Here is a 20,452-nt window from a genome sequence, read left to right on the forward strand (position 1 = left end):
GTATGTGTATGTATTAAGTACAATTATACTGTACACTTATGCTTCATATTATCTTGATTTTGATTTTTTTTTTATCAATTGTTTATCTCTTTCTTGCTTTTTACTGGAAAGCTGTTTGTTTTTACTTTGATTTGAATTTTGTATTTCTGGGATGTTTTCCTTTCTTTTACTATTTTGTTAAACTCCCTGATTTTTCTGTTTACCTTTGCGTTTCCTTTTTTACTTTTGTTCAATTTTACTGTATGGTTTTTTGATTAGTTAGTCTGGACGCACCACTGAATAGTGTGTGCCACTGTTGGAAAAGTGTGTGCCAATAAAAATTGAAACTAAAACTAAGTCATGCATGAGGAAATTTCCACATTTCCAGTGCAGTACAGTACTAGTATTGTACGTACAGGCTGAAGGCAATTATGCAGTTATGGATGCCAATTATTAACTGCTTTAAAGTGAATTTAGCTTCCTATGTATTCCAGGTTTGTTTTTATTGAGTATACTTGATTGAGGACTTAGTAGATGATATAAGTGAGAATGAAGGCAGGTGTCTAAAGCTTCTATATGATGACTATCTGTTCAATTACTAGTCTATATTATACACCAGGCCCAAAAGGTCTAAAACTAGCCTACTACTGTGTTTATTGTCTAGGCCTATGATCGATTCACAAGGCATTGTGATATTATTGACTTTTGAACATCTATTTCACCATGTTTCAAATTTCAGTCAGTAAATGGAAAACTTCCCAGGCTTTTGTATGACTTTCCAGAGTGAGAGTGTAAAATGTAGTCATTAAATGAATAAACAAATTTGTTAAACAAATTAATATTCTTTTAGTTTCACTAATTACCAATTTTATAAATGGCATTTGATTAATAACTGTATAGATTTTTAGTGTAACAATATAGCATTTATTTTGCAAACATCCTTTGTCAAATGGGCAAGATCTACAAAAAAACTGCATGTCTGCCAAAGTAGGAAAAAACATTCTTTCAAACATAGTGTCTTGCTTCAGGTTTTGCAGCCTACCACTTGACACAATTCAATCAACATTTCAATAATAACTTAATTCCCAGTTACTGTAATTCCAGAAAACACCCAACCAGTCATTCTCTGGTATCAACAGGTATTAAGTATTCAGAACTGTGAAAATGTGAATCAAGGTAAGAAATTGATATTTTTATAGAAGTATGCTACATCTGATAACAGGAAATGTTAAATTTCTGGTAATTGTACTGTTCAGACATTTTTAATTTGTTTATTTTATTTTTTTATATTATTTTAAATCTATATCTTTTGTAAGGTTCGATTAAATTTTAAAAAAAATCTTTGGCTGTCCTTTCAAGATGTGTAATTTTTCAGTTTTAACTTTAAATTTTATTAAATTTTATATTAAATTTTATTTTTTTAATAATCTAACCATATTTTTGCAGTTAACATTAACATATTAGTGTTCTTTCTCAACAGATTTTAAACAATTTGTATATGTAAAGACCACAGTTAATCTAGAATGACTATTATGGGCAATCCTTGTATTGTAAACATCACCCTCTTTAACAGTTGATTAAAAGCACTGTAAATTCTTGAGAACTTAACAAGGGTATATAACAATTAAAAGAATATTGATCCATTATTTCAGAAAATATTATTATACAGATTATGTAAAATAGAAAGCAATATTAACTACTGTATTAATATTTATACACATTTTAAAAGGTTAAAGCAATATTAATTATCTATGTTTTTTCCTTACAGATGTCTCAGTCTATATCCAAAGCACTGCACTTTATGGATAAAAAGGATATTGAGTGTGCCATCTGCCTCAACAGGTTTCACCAACCAAAGACACTGAAATGCATGCACACCTATTGTCTACAGTGTATCCAGAAATGGGTGGAAACTCATGGAAAGATTAAATGCCCAATATGTGGACAAGAACATGACCTAACAAAAAATGATTTAAAAGAGCTTACTTCAAATACAATGATAAGTCAACTACTAGAGTATGTAGTGAAAGCTGAGGATCAAAAGCCAACTAAATGTTCTTGCTGTGACATTAATCAACCAGAATACCACTGCCAGAAATGTCAACTGTATCTGTGTGATGCTCCATGTATCAAGCAACACCAGATAATACCTTCATTGAGAGACCATCTACTTTATACACTAGACAAGAATGAACAAGATGCCAGTTCAGATGCACAAACAAGATGCAAAGTTCATTGCTACACCGCACTCGAGTTTTTCTGCTCCACTTGCAACAAATCAGCATGTAAACATTGTGAACACGTTCTTCGTTGTTATCAAAAACAACATAAAGTGATTCCAATATCAACTGCTGTAAATGAGTTTAACAACAATGCCACTGAAATTGTCAAGTTTGCACATAAAATTAAAAATAAATTATCAGAAAAACTAGAATTAGTAACTAAAGATAGATCAGAGTTCAATTCACAACTAAAGTTATGCAGAACAGCCATCGAAATTCAGGAAAAGAAACTTATTAAAACAGTTGAAGAGAAAAGCAAAGAGTTAATGTCAGACCTTGTAGAGATGTACAAAGAGAAAAAAGAAGACACTGATAGTAAACTTCAAGATATTGATTCAAAAATGACTCAAGTACATAATGTGATTACCTCAATCAATACAATTATGAACAAACCTGATGAAACAAAAACTCTTCAATTACACAGCACAACTCTCAATGCTGTCAGAGACAAGGTCCTTGGAAAAGATTGTGATCAATCATGTAAAAACAAAAAAATTACACCAAACTTCATTCCAACTACACACTTGGATGACTTGATGGTTGTAGAGGGCATTGGTACAATCACAACAGTTGATACCACATACAAGGTAAATAAAGATGATGAAGAAACTACTGTCACAACAGAGAGCAATGCATGTCAATTAGCTGCCACTCTGAAGAACTCTTCAGGCCAAAAATTAGCCACTGAAGTAGAATATCAGGGAAATGGAGAGTACAAAATAACAGGCAGATGCAATATGGAAGGTGATTGGGAAATGAAGATTATTGTTGGAAAGGCACACATGGGAGGATCACCAATGGATGTCAAGGTAGAATTATTGGGAGTTGTTCATACCATTAGCACCCTTACAAAAATGTACCATGGTATTACCATGGTACTTTTACTGTGGTACTACCACAGGATGGTAAATTGACAGATGAAGACAGGCAACATCAGATTACAAAGAAAATGCAAAAGATTCTAATGTGTTATGCATAATGTTACTTAGAGATGGAGGCCTATAATTAGTATCAGGGGCGTCGCCAGGATTTGCCCGACCGGGGATCTGAGGTCCCCGACGAGAGCAAAGTAGGCACGGTCAGGCAAAAGTGATCCAGCAGGTGAAGCCTTAAAAATATTTTGAAGTTTTTAGCAGTGCCACAGAAGGGGGCGTGGGGGGAGGGGACCATAAGAATTGCAGGTAGTATTTTTTTTTCAATATTTTTTTCAAAAAATAATAATTACTATCATGAACCCTCAGTAATGCATGGGTCCCCTAATAATGGACCCCTCCAGATTGATAGGTCCCCAGCCTCCCCCACCCCAATTAAAAGTTTGCACCTTCACCGCAATCTTTCTCATGTTTTGCCTTCATAACTGGGGCCCACACAAACCCTTGAACTATAATTAAGATATACTAAAGTTCAACCAAGTGGATTTTCATAGAATGTATCAAATGGGTGGTGATGATGATGTTCACACATTGTACAATGATTCGTTAGGAAAATGTTTTCTATGTTTGTATTATCACAAATGGGAAGAAGTCTGTTGATTTGGTTAAGGAATGCTAAAAATAATATCCAAGGGGCTTGACAGTAAATGAGGAAACTACCTTATAATATATGTAACAGATAAAGATCAGTTTAAATTCAATGTTGATGATGGTAAACTGCTGGGTTAGATAGCTTCAGAGGACAGTAATGTAGCTAAAATGAAGGAACCATCACTCTAACTAAAGAAGGTTATGTAATTGTTGCCGACTTTTGGAAATAACAAAATACTAATGTTTGATACAATAAATTAAACCTCTTTTAAGCTCTTTAATAAAAAAGGTAAACCAAAGAAGTCTGAAAAAAATGTTACATATAATTTATAGCATATCTAGTAAAAAAAGATTGTTTTTGTAGATCAAACCCATTTTGTACAAATACAGCATAAAATTTTCGACATGTACCAATTTCTTTTATTTTAGGGGAATATGCAACAGATAAACCAGGTGTTCAACCCAGAGTATGGGTCCTTTACTCAAGCCGTTGAGAACCCACAAGCAATACTTTGCCCAACAGGGCAGATAACCCAAATCATAAACCCAGTGTCGAGTGCTAACCAACCAAGTCCAGGTTTGTTATGTTTCATATTTTTAATCTATAATTATGCTTTCAGGTTTAAGGAGTTGGTCAAAGATGTGTGAAAGCTTGTAGGCCCCATCGCCTCATTATAGAGACACTTGGTTGTTACTCTGAGTTTCGTGCCCTATGGTGGTCATCAGAATTGCACATGTGTGGATGCATGTTATAGGATATCCCACTTTATTGCAACACATATGGCAACTAAAAAGAAAAGGTCATAAATATGCAATAAAGTGGGATATCCTAAAGAAATCAAACACACACATGCACAAATCAGGGCAATGCAACCTGTGCATTCAAGAAAAATGTGCCATCCTATGCAACACTGAGAACCCAACACAAGAAATGAGTTCTTCGCTTAATTGCCATCACAACAAATCTAAATATGAAAGGGAAAGAAGCAGGTGACAAAAATGGCAAGAAACAACAAGAAATAACCTTAGGCTGCCAGTTGTCTGATATTTTACTTTAGTTGTTCAACCAAGCAGGGGTTTCCAGCCCTTGCCAAGTGTTTGTCAGTTTGCGCTGATACGAGACAACCCAGCTATCTGCACTGCCACTCCTACCAGAGTCCCTATTCCCCAGCAGCACCAGTAGCGTGTCACAGGTAGTTAGGTAGACAGTAACATCATCCGTTTTTCATTGATGCTACACTAGGGTTCAGTGGTATAATACTGGGGTCATTGATGCTACACTAGGGTTCAGTGGTATAATGCCGGGGCCGGGGGACCTGTGGCTTTTTGAGACTGGGCCCCTTTTCGGTCTTGGTCACCAATTGTGGGTTTTTAGATGTGCTCATTTTTTGTCATTGTGTTTTAACGACGAATGATGATATCAATGGCGGATCCAGAAATTTTGAATAGAGGGGGTGGGGGTCTGTTTAACAGATAGAGGGTCTATACCACCTCAGCCCCACCATGATTGGGGCTGAGGTAAGAACATTTATGACACACCTAGAGTGCCACTAAACACAAAATTTGAATACAATTTTTTTTTGTCTCTACTTCAACCCATCACTGGATATATGTATGATGTATGTCCTACAGTCGATATTTAAAAGGCTCTTTTGCATCCTTTTGGGGGGGTGGGGACCGCTGCACAGGAGTGCATATAGGAGTTTCGCCACTGCTAGGGTTGCAAAACATAATTAAAACAAGCTTGAAGTAAACAACTGCTACTTCTTGGAGATTATAATTAGTTCTTAAAAATATTAATCCCTGTACTAATAGCGAATTTTCTTTTCAAGAAGTGATCCCTCGGCCTGCTATCCCTGTACGTGCCGCACAAGAAATTTCTACTGTACCAGCTCAACAACACCAAGTGAAGTATGCTAATGCTGTACACAATCAGACTCTTGCTAGTCAGTCGCCTGGAATGCCTGTGGTAAGTGGCACAATAAAAGAGTTTACGCTGAATTTTAAATGATTAATAAACCATCTTTTTTCCCAAAATTTAGTTAAAAATTACCATCATGCACCAATTTAATTTTATAAATTGCATTCATGTTTGCTAATGAATTATACATCATCAGTGAGAAGCACTGTACAATGCAAAGTCAGAAAATAATGGTAAGAAAATCTAATTAAGATTTGTAGAATGAATGTTTTGTATTGCTTTTCCAAAACTACAGAAATTTACAAATTTATTCTTGTTTAATTTCAAGCTTTGAAATTTCAATTTATCTTATAAATATTATTGTGGGAAAAATAATGTAATATTATATATAGTGATAGTAATGTATTTTGTCTTTTTAATTAGGATGTTCCACAACAAGCTGTCCAAGTTCCTGGGCTGGAGCCATACAGCCTAGCACAGGCCACTCCCAAGGAGCAGAAGCAGATGATTGGTGAGCATTTATACCGCATCATTCAGCCTAGCCACGGAGAGCTAGCTGGTAAGATCACTGGAATGTTGTTGGAGAATGACAACGATGAGTTGCTTCAATTGTTGGAATCCCGTGACTCATTGAGCTTAAAGGTAACTGTGCGATTTAGGTTTGTATGTCAAAAATGAGTAGACCTATTTCAACTGTGTTCTTAATGCTGCTCGTGGTAGTACTGGAAATAATTCTTAAATGGTGTTTGGTTTATACTTCTTGGCAGAATACAAGGTGACCATAGATAAGTTAGTTGTTTGAATGACTTAAATGCTTTTTTGGGGGTTTTATTTTAGGTTGACGAGGCTGTGACTGTGTGGCAAGCTCACCTAGCTAAGGAATCTGGTAGTAAACCTGCTGTGGCCACTACTGTGCAGTTACCCCACCAGTTGGTTGGAAAGGAAAAAGAATACATCTGAGTTTTGCTTACTATTCGACTCTCTTTTGTTATTAATATTTTAATAAGTGGTAAAAACAATTCATAAAAATAAAACAGTAAAATATTACAAAAACTGCCAAAGTAACAAAACAAAGAATTATAAATATATAAGTTATATAGATATGAAACAAAATGGGACACAACAAAAACAAAATAAAAAATTCAGACACTGATTCTGTATTTTGCATGAATACTGATGCCTGTGCAGAGATAATTAATGTTAGAATTGATTATTACCTAGTTGATGTCAAAGTAGTACTGGCCTTAACTAGTAAAGTCGTAATAAAAGAACAAATCAATGCATTAAAAAAACAAAAAAATCTACAAAAATAGCAAAAAAAATCCCATGAACTGATTAGTGAAAATTACAAAAAAAAGGAAGGTTTTAAGTTTGAGCAAAAAAATAACTGAGGACAAGTGATATTATGAATATCAGCAGGGGGGAATCCCAAAGTATAGAAGCTAAGAAAAGAAAGATTGCTTGCCAGTAGTTCTTATTTTTTGCCAGTTTCAGTCTTAAAATATTCCTATATCGTTCACATTTCTAAACATTTTTCAAGCATATAAAATTATTATTTTTCTGCAGTATACTGTATTTATAGGGTATTACCATAACTTATTCCTCCATGGTATTACAAGAGTCACTTTATTCCTTGGTGGTCACCCCTACTGCAAATAAGTATAAGATTTTTGATTCTTTTATTTAAAAAAAAATAAAAACCTCATTTTATATTTTACCCTAGCCTCAATTTGTTCTTATCTTGTTCTTAATGTTTAATGAATATACATGATATAATAGTGTCATATTTAGAAAAAAAAAACTAGTAATATAATTAACAATTAAATACATCAATCCATATTGGCTATAATTCTATCAGATAGATATGTATACATGTTAGGTATATAATCAGCAAGTAAAATACAGTAGTTACAGATTATCATGTTCATCTGATACAACATTAGATGAGATGATGTGATAGTGATGATAAAGGGGTGAGGATAGATGTTGATAATGATGAAGGTGACGACAAATGATGTAGATGGTGATGTAAATGATGATACGTATATGATGATGATGGTGATAATATATAACAATAACTACTACAGTGTTACAGTATATGACAAATTCTCAATACATTCTACTGCATTGCATGACAGGTCTATTATCTTCAATTTCTTAACTACAATAACGAAATAGAAAGTTTAGAAACATACTGTAGTTACCTACAAACTTTGACTGCTATGCAAAATGAAGTAGGCCTTAGTGTATAGAGTACACCTTTTCAAAAGTAAAAAAAAAAAATGCTCTTGTGCCTGCCAATGTAGAGGTTAAGTGTTTATGAACTTATAAAATTATCTTGGTTACCAATAAGATGATAATTCTTTAATTCATTCCATTAAATAAATTAAAATGGAAACATCCATATATTAAAGACTATATTTTGATGTGTTTGCGTCAGGAAAATACAATAGGAGTTGTTTTGCCCTACTTGTCATAAATCTGTGATTTGGTGTTTGATTTGAATAATCTTGCATTTGGTTTATCTGTATCCCAAGTAACTAATTTCCATTAAAATATTTGGTTTTGGCCAGTAGTTGACCATAAACCTAAGGTAAAAAATATTAAGATAATTAATTTTGAACAAATAATACTGATTTGAGATGCATAACTTTTTAATGCCTATTCAGAGCTTGATGCCAGAATCAGAAAGTATGGGCAAAACTGAGCCAGATTAGCAATTTCAGCTTTCTAGTATGTCCAGAAATGAGAATATTGCCTTTCAAAAACCCTAACAAAATATCGCTGCTCATCGCAAGTCTGAAAAAGGGGTTTGTCTTCAAAATTTAAAAGTGCCATAAATTTGGAATGCTTGGGAATTTTTTTTAAATGAAACTTTGGGATTTTTTATAATACCCCTTAAAGTATATTCGGTTAAAATTTCAGCAAAATCCAAGACGGTCACTGTGGAGCCCCTGGTTGAGTTGACATGAAATAACTCTATTACTTATTTACATATTAATATCAGAGCTAAACACTTAAGTATGTAGCAAGTAGCCTATTCTTTAGAGGTTAACTTTTGTTAACCCTGTTTATTTAGAACATTGTCTGCGAGCACTATGAGGCATATGGGAAATTCCACAATTCAAATATTACCTTCCTTGTATGTACACACTATGAAATTATTATGCAGCTAATGGATGTAATTTATCTACTGCTGTAAAGTGAATTTAGCTTCACCAGGTTTTCCAGGTTTGCTTTTATTGAGTATACTTGATTCATGACTAATAGTAGATGATATAAATGAGAATGAAGGTAGGTCTCTAACACACCCATGATGATGATTCTGTTCATTGACTACTAAGTCTACTATCTAACAAAAGATCTAGGCCTACTGTAAACCATGGATGTATAAATACCTCCATGGTAAAAATAGCCTACCACTGTCTATTGTCCATGCCTATTATTCTAAAAATTCTATCAAACATATGTTACAATATTGTAATTTCAATAATAATATATATTCACTTCACATTCATATCATACATCATCCTGAGGGTAGGTAGTAGCTAGAGTTGCTATCATTGATAAGATAAAAAAAATATATATATTTTGGGTGTCTTGTTTTGGACTTTGCTCCTCTTTACACAATTCACTCAACATTTCATTAACATAATTCCCTGCTAATTTCAGAAAAAAACACTGTACATTTAACCCATCACACTGCTGATATCAACAATTATTCATTACTTCGAACTCTTCAAACTTGTATCAAGGTAAGAACTTAATATTATAATAATAATAATAAAGTAAGAACTTATATAGCGCCATTTAAAAAACCGAAGTAATTATCAGTGGCGCTTCATGTTATTGTTGGAATAAGTGCGTTTTGAGTGATTTTTAAAATAAAGGAATTGATGCTGATTTTTTAATGTGAAGCGGTAGTGCATTCCAGAGTGTGGCTGCAGCAAATGAAAATGATCTGTGTCCGAAGGTCTTAGTGTAAAAAGAAGGTCTTATTATAAAATAAGTAAATTATTTTATCGTTTTGCTAATGATAAGCAGATTGTAAATTGTTTTGTGTTTTTTGTATGTTTAAATAATGTTGTTATATACCCGCAATAAATTTAATTCGATTTATCACAGTATCAATATGTAATCAGATACAGTAATTCTAAACAAAATATCAATTAATACACCTGTGTGACAACATACCGTAAGAGCATTTAAACCATTATTACAGTAAACAAATTTATTTATGATAATCATTAAACATTTTGCTTAAAAGTACCATAAATTCTTGTGTATAAAGAATTTATCATCAAAGCTGTCGGTTCATTATCTTCAGAAAATATGTATACTCACAATGTATTAAGTTAAATGGAAAGCAATAAAATTACTAACTAATAATATTCATAGATATTATTTTAAAATGAAGGCATTATTAACTCTCTTTGCAGATGTCTCAGTCCTTATCCAAAGCATTGCAGTTTATGGATAAAAAAGATCTTGAGTGTGTCATCTGCCTCAACAGGTTTCACCAACCAAAGACACTGAAATGCATGCACACCTATTGTCTACAGTGTATCCAGAAATGGGTGGAAACTCATGGAAAGATGAAATGCCCCACATGTGCACAAGAACATAACCTGACAAGGTATGACTTAAAAGAGCTTGCATCAAACACAATGATAATTCAACTACTAGAGTATGTTGTGAAAACTGAGGATCAAAAACCAAGTAAATGTTCTTGCTGCGACATTAATCAACCAAAATACCACTGCCAGACATGTCAACTGTATCTATGTGGAGCTCTATGTATCAAGCAACACCAGATAATACCGTCATTGAGAAACCATTCACTTTATACACTAGACCTAAAGGAGAAAGAAGGCAGTTCAGATGAACAAAACAAATGCAAAGTTCATTGCAGCAACACACTGGAATTTTACTGTTCCACTTGCAACAAATCAGCATGCAAGCAATGTGAACACATCCTTTCCTGTCATAAAAATCAACATAAAATGATTCCAATGTTGACTGCTGTAAATGAGTTTAACAATGATGCCACTGAAGTTGTCAAGGTAGCGTATGAAATTAAGAATAAATTGAAAGAAAAATTAGAGTTCCTAACTAAAAGTCAATCAGAAATCGATTGTCAACTTACTTTATGCAGAACAGCCATCGGAATTCAGGAAAACAAGCTTATCAAGAAAGTTACAGGGAAAAGCAAACAATTAATGTCTGATCTTGAAGAGATATATAAAGAAGACAAAGAAGGCATTGGTAGTGAAGTTGAAGATATTGATTCAAAGATGACTCAAGTAAATGATCTGATAGTCTCAATAAATACAATTATGAACAAACCAGAAGAAAAAGAAATTCTTGCATCCCATAAGAATACTATCAATGTTGTCAGGGACAAGGTCCTAGAAATTGATTTTCAGCAACTACCTCAAAAGAAAAATATTACACCAAATTTCATTCCATCAACGCATTTGGATGACTTGATGAATGCAGAGGGTATTGGTAAAATTATAACTGTTGATAACATTACAAACAAGGTAGCTAAAGAAAATGAAGCTACTGTTACTAAAAGACAACCAGCAGAGAGTGATGCAGCTGCCACTCTAATGAATTCATCAGAAGAATCAACTTCTGATCCAGCACATGTCACAGAATTTCCAGTTAATCCCAGATTCGAGACGCCAAGACTTATTCATACCACTGGTATTATATCAGATTATAAACAACATTACAAATTAAATAAAGTTTCAGATGTAGTGTTGGACAACAATGGATGCATATTAGTATCTAGCTTCAGTAAAGATATATTAAAGTTCAACAAATCTGGTTCATTTATTGGTAGGATATGGGTGCCACTAGATGTGGAGTTTCATAGAATGCATCAAATGGGTGATTGTCATATAATGTACAGTGATAACGTAAGAAAATGTGTTGTAATGTGTAATGATAAATATCTAGAAATGTCTTCATTTGGTAAAGGAATATTGAAATATCCAATGGGCTTGACAGTACACAAGGAAACTAGAATACTGTATGTAGCAGACCGTGAGGCTCACTGTGTGGTTAAATTCAATGTTGATGACGGTACATTGCTGGGTAATATTGGTTCAGAAGGTAGAAAAGCAGGTGAAATGCGGCTACCATTTGATGTCACTTTAAGCATGGAAGGTCACGTGATTGTTGCTGACTTTGAAAATAGCAGAATACAAATGTTTGATGCAAATGGCAAGTTTATAAGAATTTTAGTAGGCTATGGCAAGGAAGATGGTAAAGTTTGGGGTCCTTGTAGTGTCACCATGGATATGGATGAAAATATAATAGTATCAAGTAATCATAAACTGCAGTTATTTGATAAAAATGGTGTCTTCATAAAACGAATAGATCATCTAGATGATAGATTAGAAATCCCAGCAGGAATTGCTGTAATCTCCAATAAACCACGAAGAGTAGCAGTAGCAAACCACAAAGCCAACAATGTTAAAATATTTAACTACTAAAATTGTATTAAAACATCAGATATTAATAATTAAATAATTGCATGTCATATACATTAGTTAAAATTATTATACAAAGGTTAATAGATTAGATGCAATAATCTAACCAAGGATGATAATCATAATACTGAATATGATGTTGATGATAATATTAAAGATAATTACTGTATACTATTTTAATTGTGTTGTTGACAATTGTGATGATTACAAAAAAATATCACAAGTGGCTTGTACCTTAAAGTAATTTGGTATAAAGATAGATGATGAATATGCATCATGCAAATATACGATATAACTCTAAATAATGGTAATTTTGAGGGAGAGTTAGACAGAAGGACAGACATGTTAATACATAAATGTTCACGTTGCTCGATGAGTCACCATAACAACAAAAAGTGTATTTATGTTGTGAGAAGGTGGTCTCATCTGTAATGTGTAATTAGGGAGCGAGTTTTTTTTTACAACAATTGCAAGTAAAATTATGTACTGGTATTACCAAAGAGTATAGAATTGCAGTTCTATGCTCCTTGGTATTATCAGCTCCATGGTATACATATGCCAACACTCCCGTTTTAGCCGGGAGACTCCCGTTTTGGTGACCTAAGTCCAGGCCAATTATTTTCCCACATTTTCTCACATGCCCTCTTGATTTACAAAGAAAACTGAATAGGCATATTAATCTTAATTTTATATTGTCTTTCTGTGCAATAAAATACTGCGAAAAAAACCTCAATACTTAAAGTTATATTTCACCATTTAGCCCGGTGATATATTATTTTCACTTTACATCATTTTACTTTCAGTAGGGCTCTTTCATTCCTATGATCAATTTTTTTATGTTTGATTCAGTTTTACAATACATATTTATTTATTTATTATTGCCAAGTAGCATTGTAATTTATCTTTTAATTTCATTCCTTACATTATTTTCTCTGTTTTTCCTTTGGCCTACTGTACATCAGTTATTTCATAATGAAACTTAAATTTTTGTTTAACTTAAAAATAATATAAAAAAAATAATCATCATAAATAATATAATATACAATTTAATATCATTGCTCATTGTATTAATTGTTTGCTTTTGTCATTTTTTTGGGTCATATTTGATGTTTTGTGGTTACCAAACCTTTTTCCTCCTTAGCTTCTCCCTCCTCGTGTACTTGAGGAAATATGTGATACTAACATGTCTCAATTTTTACATTGTCATGATACAGTGCAAAACAATTGAAAAATGGATCTATTCATACTAGAATTAAATTATATTCATTAAATGGTTAATTGATATTTTAATGTGCAGAGTTCCTGTATTGGAAATGGCTTGGTATTCTTTGTTGGTAGCCTCATAATTAGGACCTTGGATTGGGATTTATGCTAATATAGCAATAATTTTGATAGAGTTGTATGGAAAATTAACAGTAGAGTGATGTTGCAATCACGCTTACTAAACCAATTGACGATACTATGCTGTATGATGTACCAATAGAATTGCATGACCTCACTGCCCATTGACAGTAATATCGCTTACCAAACCAATCAGTAACGAACATAATTAGTGTTGGTATAATGGCATTGTTGAATCTTGGTTGAATTTACTAGTATTACAAAGGATATTTGCATGGTTATTTAGACTACACTGATAGACATTTCAGTCACAATATTATTGTGTATTTGCAAGTAATCATTAGGATTTCTTTATTAAACAACTTTTATTGTGGTTCATTAATGGAATAAATTTGGAAAGATACATACAGTATATCAATTATTTAGCATTTGTGGCAAAATCATGATGATGATGGTCATGAGAATTTGAAAAATGACGATGACAGTGGCGTAACACTGGGGCAGGAATCCCTATAGCTTTCTGAGATGGGGAAGGGGTTTCTACTTGGGTCCTGGTTGCTATCTCCATTGCGGGATTTTAGATATGTTCGTTTTAAATCATGTTTGTCTTGGGGAGGGGGGCAGGGAGTGACTTTCACATAACCTGAGCTCCACCATGGTTGGTGCTGAGTTTTGGACAATAAATATATGATTATAGCATCTCTAGATCTGTGTAATGTTCTGCTTTTCATTTTTTATCATATATATTTATGTTCATCCTGTATTGAAATGGTGTTTACACTGTTAGATATTTGAATAAAATACAAAAGATGATCGGAAATGACACTCACAGACTTAAATTGAATATAATTTTCTATAATCTCCATTAAAAAAGAAGTTTACAAATTTATGGAGCCAAGAGACACCTCTTATACAAAGCCTGTTTGGTTCAGAGTGCTAGATTGAGGACCCTATGGGTTAGGGTCACGAAAGGGCTCTTCACAACACCACACAAAAGTGTATATATGCCACTAGATGATGAACAGTACAACAGATAGATTAGTTTAAAGAGAGGTTTGTTTCACTATACTTTTATTTCACATGTAAAAATCTCAACTATAGAATGAAAGGGAGTGATCAAAACAAAATATTTTTTTTGTTACTTAATTTTTCTTTTTATTGTTAAACATGATCAATCGAAACCGCATTATACTAATTAAAATAACGATGACAATAACCTTTTATAATACAAAAAGCATGAATATCACATTGTTTGTCAATACAAAATACAGGGTACTAATGTACTCAATATATCAATCAATCCATTTTCCAATCCAAGAGAGATCATCTTTCTCAAAAGTATGGTTAACAAATAATAATTTAAAATAAAATACATCAAAAAAATCAGAACTCTTAAATATTAAGAATCTGTGTGTAAGTAGTCAACTTTTCAGTCCAGGATATGTGTCTGTTTTATTGAACATGTTGTCTATGAGTACTGTACTGCAACTTCCTCTGTCCTGTACAGTAGAAAATGTTATGCAGTTTATGGAAGTCAAGCTGCCTGAAGTGAATAAATCTTTCCAAATATTCCAGGTTTGTATTATTTTTATTACTTTTTTGATATATACAGTATTTGAATGATAAATTGGCTGATGATGATTACATATTGTTCATTGACTAGTCTACTATGTAAATATACACCAAAAGGTCTAAACTAGCCTACCACAGTGTTTACTATCTAGGCCTATAATATTCCCAAGATACAGTGAGATTGTAACCACAAGAGTTCTCAAATCTATTTCACTATGTTTGTAACGATTATGATACATGGACACTTTTTTCAACAACAAATGACGATATTAAACTTCAATATGTATTAGGAGGAGATTCAGTTTTTATTTGTGATGAATCTACCTCTATTTTTGATAATTTCTGTAAAAAATACATCATGAATGCTTTTTTGTTTACCACAAGTGGACACTACATCTTAGTCTGTAATCCTTAAGTTTTGTAGGTCTACCTTGGTATTATCTTTTTGTTGTAAGACTTTTTCATCTTTAGATTTTATATTTTGTAGGTTAGTTATTTTAAGCATTTACTTTACAGTTGACCTGTAAATATTTCTGAGTATGAAATGCGAAGTGAAATGTTTCATCTAATTTCATATGTTATTTTTCTACCTTTCTTTAATTTTGTAATATTATTTACAGTCGATTGTTATTCATTTTGTTTGTTAAATTTTCCCCTTTTTTTTGTTTATACGAACGCACCAATTGATATTGAGTGCCACCGATTCAAAGGTGTATGTTCAAATAAATAAATAAATAAATATGCCCCAAAATTTCAATAGTAAATGGGAAACTTTCATGGCATTATTCACTACTGTGTGGTTTTTTTTTTTTCAGAGTGCAAAATATTATGTTTAATGATACACAACTTCCAAAATTACTCTTTTCGAGATCACTGTTGTATTGTCTATACCAATTTATTATCAATTGCATTATAGTGATTCATAATGAGAAAAAATTTTGAAATCATTTGCATATAAGTATCCATTGTCACTTGTTACTCGATGAGTTCATATCATCATCATCATTGGTGTCGGTATTATTCCACCTAGAAAGCTAATTTTTTATATCTACTTTTTAATTTGGCCTGATAATTCAATTTTTGTATAGTTGTTATCAGCTATAAAAAAAACCAATATATTTTAGGTGTCTTGCTTTGACTCATTTCATTCACAATTTCCTGCTACTTTCAGGAAACGCCCTCATTCAACATATCGACAGGCAATAATTCAAACTATTCAAACTTAAATCAAGGTAAGAACATAATATTATTATAAAGTAAAGTACACCTGATAAACTAAATGTTTAATTTCCTTAAACATATAAATATTGTACCATTTATGAGATATTAAGCCTATATTTACTTTCTTTATTATTACTATTTTAATTATTTTCATAATTTTTGTACGTTTTGATTAAATTTAAATAATTTTCTTTAACTGACATTTTAACAATTGATGTGAAATTTCTTCAGTTTCAACTTCTAAAATTTTTATCACCCTAAATAATGATCTATTTATTTTATTACCTTTGCTGACATTATGTTACCTTCTCTATCAAAGGTCTTGAACATTTATTATATGTGAACATTATAAAAAAAATGACAGCAGCACTTTTGAGAATAACAATATATTTATTCTTAGTTTTCGTCCACACAGTGGATTACATCAGGAGACTGTACATAAGGGATGTGAAGACACTATTGGGACTTTGGTTCTTTAATGACATTTTATGGCCTGTCTTTGTAAATTATAAACAGCATCACCCTCTTTTATTTATTTTCTTTTTTACTTAAATGATTTAAATAACAAAGCAGAGTGTCATGTTGGTTTTTGTATTGTTTTGTATGTTCAAATAATATTGTTATATATCAAATTAATTTAATCGAATGTATTACAATATCAATACCCAATCGATATACTATAATTTAAAAAAAAATGTAATTAACACATCTGAACATTTAAACCATTACAAAAAAAACAAATGATTTATAATGAATAGTAACTATTTTTCTTTGAAATACCATAAATTCTTGTGTATACAAAATTTATCAGGGGGACATGGTCCTTACAACAAAGCTAACTTGTCCTTTATTTCATAAAATATGAATATTCACATATGCATTATGTAAAAAGGAAAGCAATTAAGCAACTAATAATATTTAAACATATTATTTTAAAAGGGATGTAATGTCTTTATAGATGTTTCAGGTTGTATCCAAAGCATTGCAGTTTATGGATAAAAAAGATCTGGAGTGTGCCATCTGCCTCAGCAGGTTTCACCAACCAAAGACCCTGAAATGTTTGCACACCTATTGTCTACAGTGTATCCAGAAATGGGTGGAAACTCATGGAAAGATGAAATGCTCCACATGTGGACAAGAACATGACCTAACAAAAATGATTTAAAAGAGCTTACTTCAAATACAATGATTAGTCAACTACTAGAGTATGTTATGAAAACTGAGGACCAAAAACCAAACACATGCTGCTTCTGTGACAATCAACCAGCATACCACTGCTCAACATGTCAACTGTATCTATGTGGAGGTAATTGTATCAAACAACACAAGAGAGTACCAGCCACTAAGAATGATCCACTTTATACACTAGACATGAAGGAACAGGATGGAAAGCAAACAAAATGCCCTGCTCATTGCAACAACACACTGGAATTTTACTGCTCCACTTGCTACAAATCAGCTTGTAAGCATTGTGAACATATTCTTCGTTGTTATCAAAAACAACATAAAGTGATTCCAATGTCAACAGCTGTAAATGAGTTTAACAAAGATGCCACTGAATTTGTCAAGTTAGCGCATGAAATTGAAAATGAATTGAAAGAGAAATTAGAACTCGTAAATAAAGATAAATCAGAATTTGAATCTCAACTAAAGCTATGCAGAACAACTATCCAAATTCAGGAAAAGAGGCTTATTAAAAAAGTTACAAAGAAAAGCGAAGAATTAATGTCAGACCTTGAAGAGATATACAAAGAGAAAAAACAAGAAACTGATAGTAAAGTTCAAGATATTGGTTCAAAGATGACTCAAGTAAATAACCTGATGGCCTCAGTCAATAAAATGATGAACAAACCAGAAGAAACAGAAACTCTTCAATTCCACAAGATAACTATCAACACTGTCAGACATAGGGTCCTAGGGAAAGATTTTGATCAATCATTTAAAAAGAAAAATATTACTCCAAACTTTATTCCATCAACAACCTTAGATGAGTTGATGGTTTCAGAGGGTATTGGTAAACTCACAACTGTTAATAGCATGATGTACAAAGTTGCTAAAGATGATGAAGCAATTACTGTCACAAAAGAACAACCGTTTGTAGTTACAGTTGTAAGTCCAACAGAGAGTGATGCTTGTCAATTAACTGCTGCTCTAATCAACAAATCAGGTGAAGAATCAGCTACGGAGATAGAATATAATAAGTGTGGAGAGTACAAAATAACAGGTAGATGCAATGTGGAAGGTGATTGGCAAATGAAGATCACAGCTGCAGCTGCACGCATCAAAGGATCACCAGTGAATATCAAAGTGGAATCAGTGGGACTTGTTCATACCATTGGTAATATATCAGAATAAAATACAAAATGTGACAGATGTAGTGTTAGATACAGATGGATACTTATTAGTATCAAGCTACAGTAAAAACATATTAGGATTCAACCAATCAGGTTTATATGTTGCTAGGAAACAGATGCCACAAGATGTGATGGTTAATAGAATGCATCTAATGGGAGATGGTCACATGGTGTACAGTGATCACATAGGAAAATGTGTTGTAATGTGTGATGCTAAACTTGAAGAAATCATATCATTTGGTAAAGGAGTATTGAAATACCCAAATGGTTTGACAGTAAACATGCAACTAGAGTACTGTATGTAGCAGATCGTGAAGCTCACTGTGTGTTTAAATTCAATGTTGATGATGGTAAACTGCTTGGTAAGATAGGTTCAAAGGGTAATGATGTAGGTCAAATGCACAAACCACAAGATGTTACTTTAACAAAAGAAGGTTATTTGATTGTTGACTTAAATAACAGATTACAAATGTATAATGAAAAAGGTAAGCTTATGAAAATCCTTGTAGGTAGTGGTAAGGAAGACGGTGAAGTCTGGGGTCCTTGTGGTTTAATCATAGATATGAATGAGAATATAATAGTATCAAGTAATCATAAACTACAACTATTTGATAAAAATGGTGTCTTTATAAAACGAATAGATCATGAAGATGATGGATTAAATGTTCCAATAGGAATCGCTGTAATCTCCAATAGACCAAGAAGAGTAGCTGTAGCAAACCACAAAGCAAAGAATGTAAAAATTTTTAATTATTAAATGAAATAAATATACATGGCTTGTGCCATGTTCAGAAAAAAAAATAGAAATATAATTAATCTAATTAAATACATCAATCAATATAGGCTATATTCTATCAGATAGAAATGTTATCAGAAATGGTACTGTAACAAAAAAGAGACTACAGTTAAACTTTACCTAAGTCGACTTTACCTCGAATAGTTTCTAAGTTGATCTTATGATAAATTGTTGTGTTTTCCATTAATTAACCATTTGTAAGTCGAATTTTATCCAAGTCAAACAATTTTACAATGCCATTTTGGATTTTATTTTATAGGCACGTTTTACTGTATTACATGGATGTTAGGTATAATCAGCAAGTGAATTAGAGTGGTTTCAGATCATCATGTTCGTCTGATAGAACATTAGATGATGATGACGATGATGATGATGATGATTTGATAGTGGTAGTGATGATGAAGGTGGTGAGGATGGATGCTGTTGATGATGATTACTGTGACAACAAATAATGTTTATGTTGATGTAAATGATTATACTTATGGTGGTAATGATGATAATAATAACAATAACTACTTACAGTGTTATATGACAAATTCTCAGTACATTCTATTGCAGATTTATTATCTTCAATTTTCTGAACTACAATAAAGAAAAAGAAAATTTGCTCACAATTTAATAATATGCGTGCAAAACAGTCACAATGCATCTGTGAAATAAAAAACTTTGGGAAAATAAAAACATAAAAATAAATAACAAATCTGTTTTCTGCAAAACATGGGTAGACTCACACATTAAAACCATGGAAGATATTATTGTTGATAATATCTTCCATGGTTTTAATGTGTGAAATATTATTGTTTCAAAGAACATAGACATACTTTATCGTCTCTCTTCTTTTTTACCATCACATATTCTTCGTAACATTTATTGCTCTCTTATTCTTCCATATATCAGTTATTGCAATATTGTCTGGGCTAATAACTATTCTTCCAACCTAAATAAAATACATCTTCTTCAAAA

The 20,452-nt window shown here is 32.3% G+C and overlaps 1 protein-coding gene across 1 annotated transcript; it reads left to right on the forward strand.

Moving 5' to 3' along the window:
* The first annotated feature begins 1,755 nt into the window (after window positions 1-1,755).
* On the forward strand, window positions 1,756-19,685 carry LOC117118493. The gene is made up of 12 exons (XM_033263092.1): window positions 1,756-3,070; window positions 4,214-4,361; window positions 5,617-5,753; window positions 6,129-6,347; window positions 6,543-6,657; window positions 8,976-8,999; window positions 9,378-9,460; window positions 10,145-12,187; window positions 16,290-16,350; window positions 17,508-18,677; window positions 18,803-18,821; window positions 18,940-19,685. The coding sequence occupies exons 1-12, from the start codon at window positions 1,781-1,783 to the stop codon at window positions 19,448-19,450; spliced, it is 5,820 nt and encodes a 1,939-aa protein (XP_033118983.1). The 5' UTR covers window positions 1,756-1,780; the 3' UTR covers window positions 19,451-19,685.
* Window positions 19,686-20,452: the final 767 nt, after the last annotated feature.

Source organism: Anneissia japonica, unplaced genomic scaffold (assembly GCF_011630105.1).
Source record: "Anneissia japonica isolate Jap-2015-1 unplaced genomic scaffold, ASM1163010v1 scaffold287869_len1821871_cov162, whole genome shotgun sequence".
Lineage (NCBI taxonomy): Eukaryota > Metazoa > Echinodermata > Crinoidea > Comatulida > Comatulidae > Anneissia > Anneissia japonica.

Bases quoted from the DNA above. Each gene is read 5' to 3' on its own strand.
- LOC117118493 (XM_033263092.1), top strand. From the start codon at position 1,781: ATGGATAAAAAGGATATTGAGTGTGCCATCTGCCTCAACAGGTTTCAC. The intron at 9,000-9,377 runs GTAGGTCTCTAA...TGCTAATTTCAG, and splicing joins TGATATAAATGAGAATGAAG to AAAAAAACACTGTACATTTA. The intron at 9,461-10,144 runs GTAAGAACTTAA...CTCTCTTTGCAG, and splicing joins CTCTTCAAACTTGTATCAAG to ATGTCTCAGTCCTTATCCAA.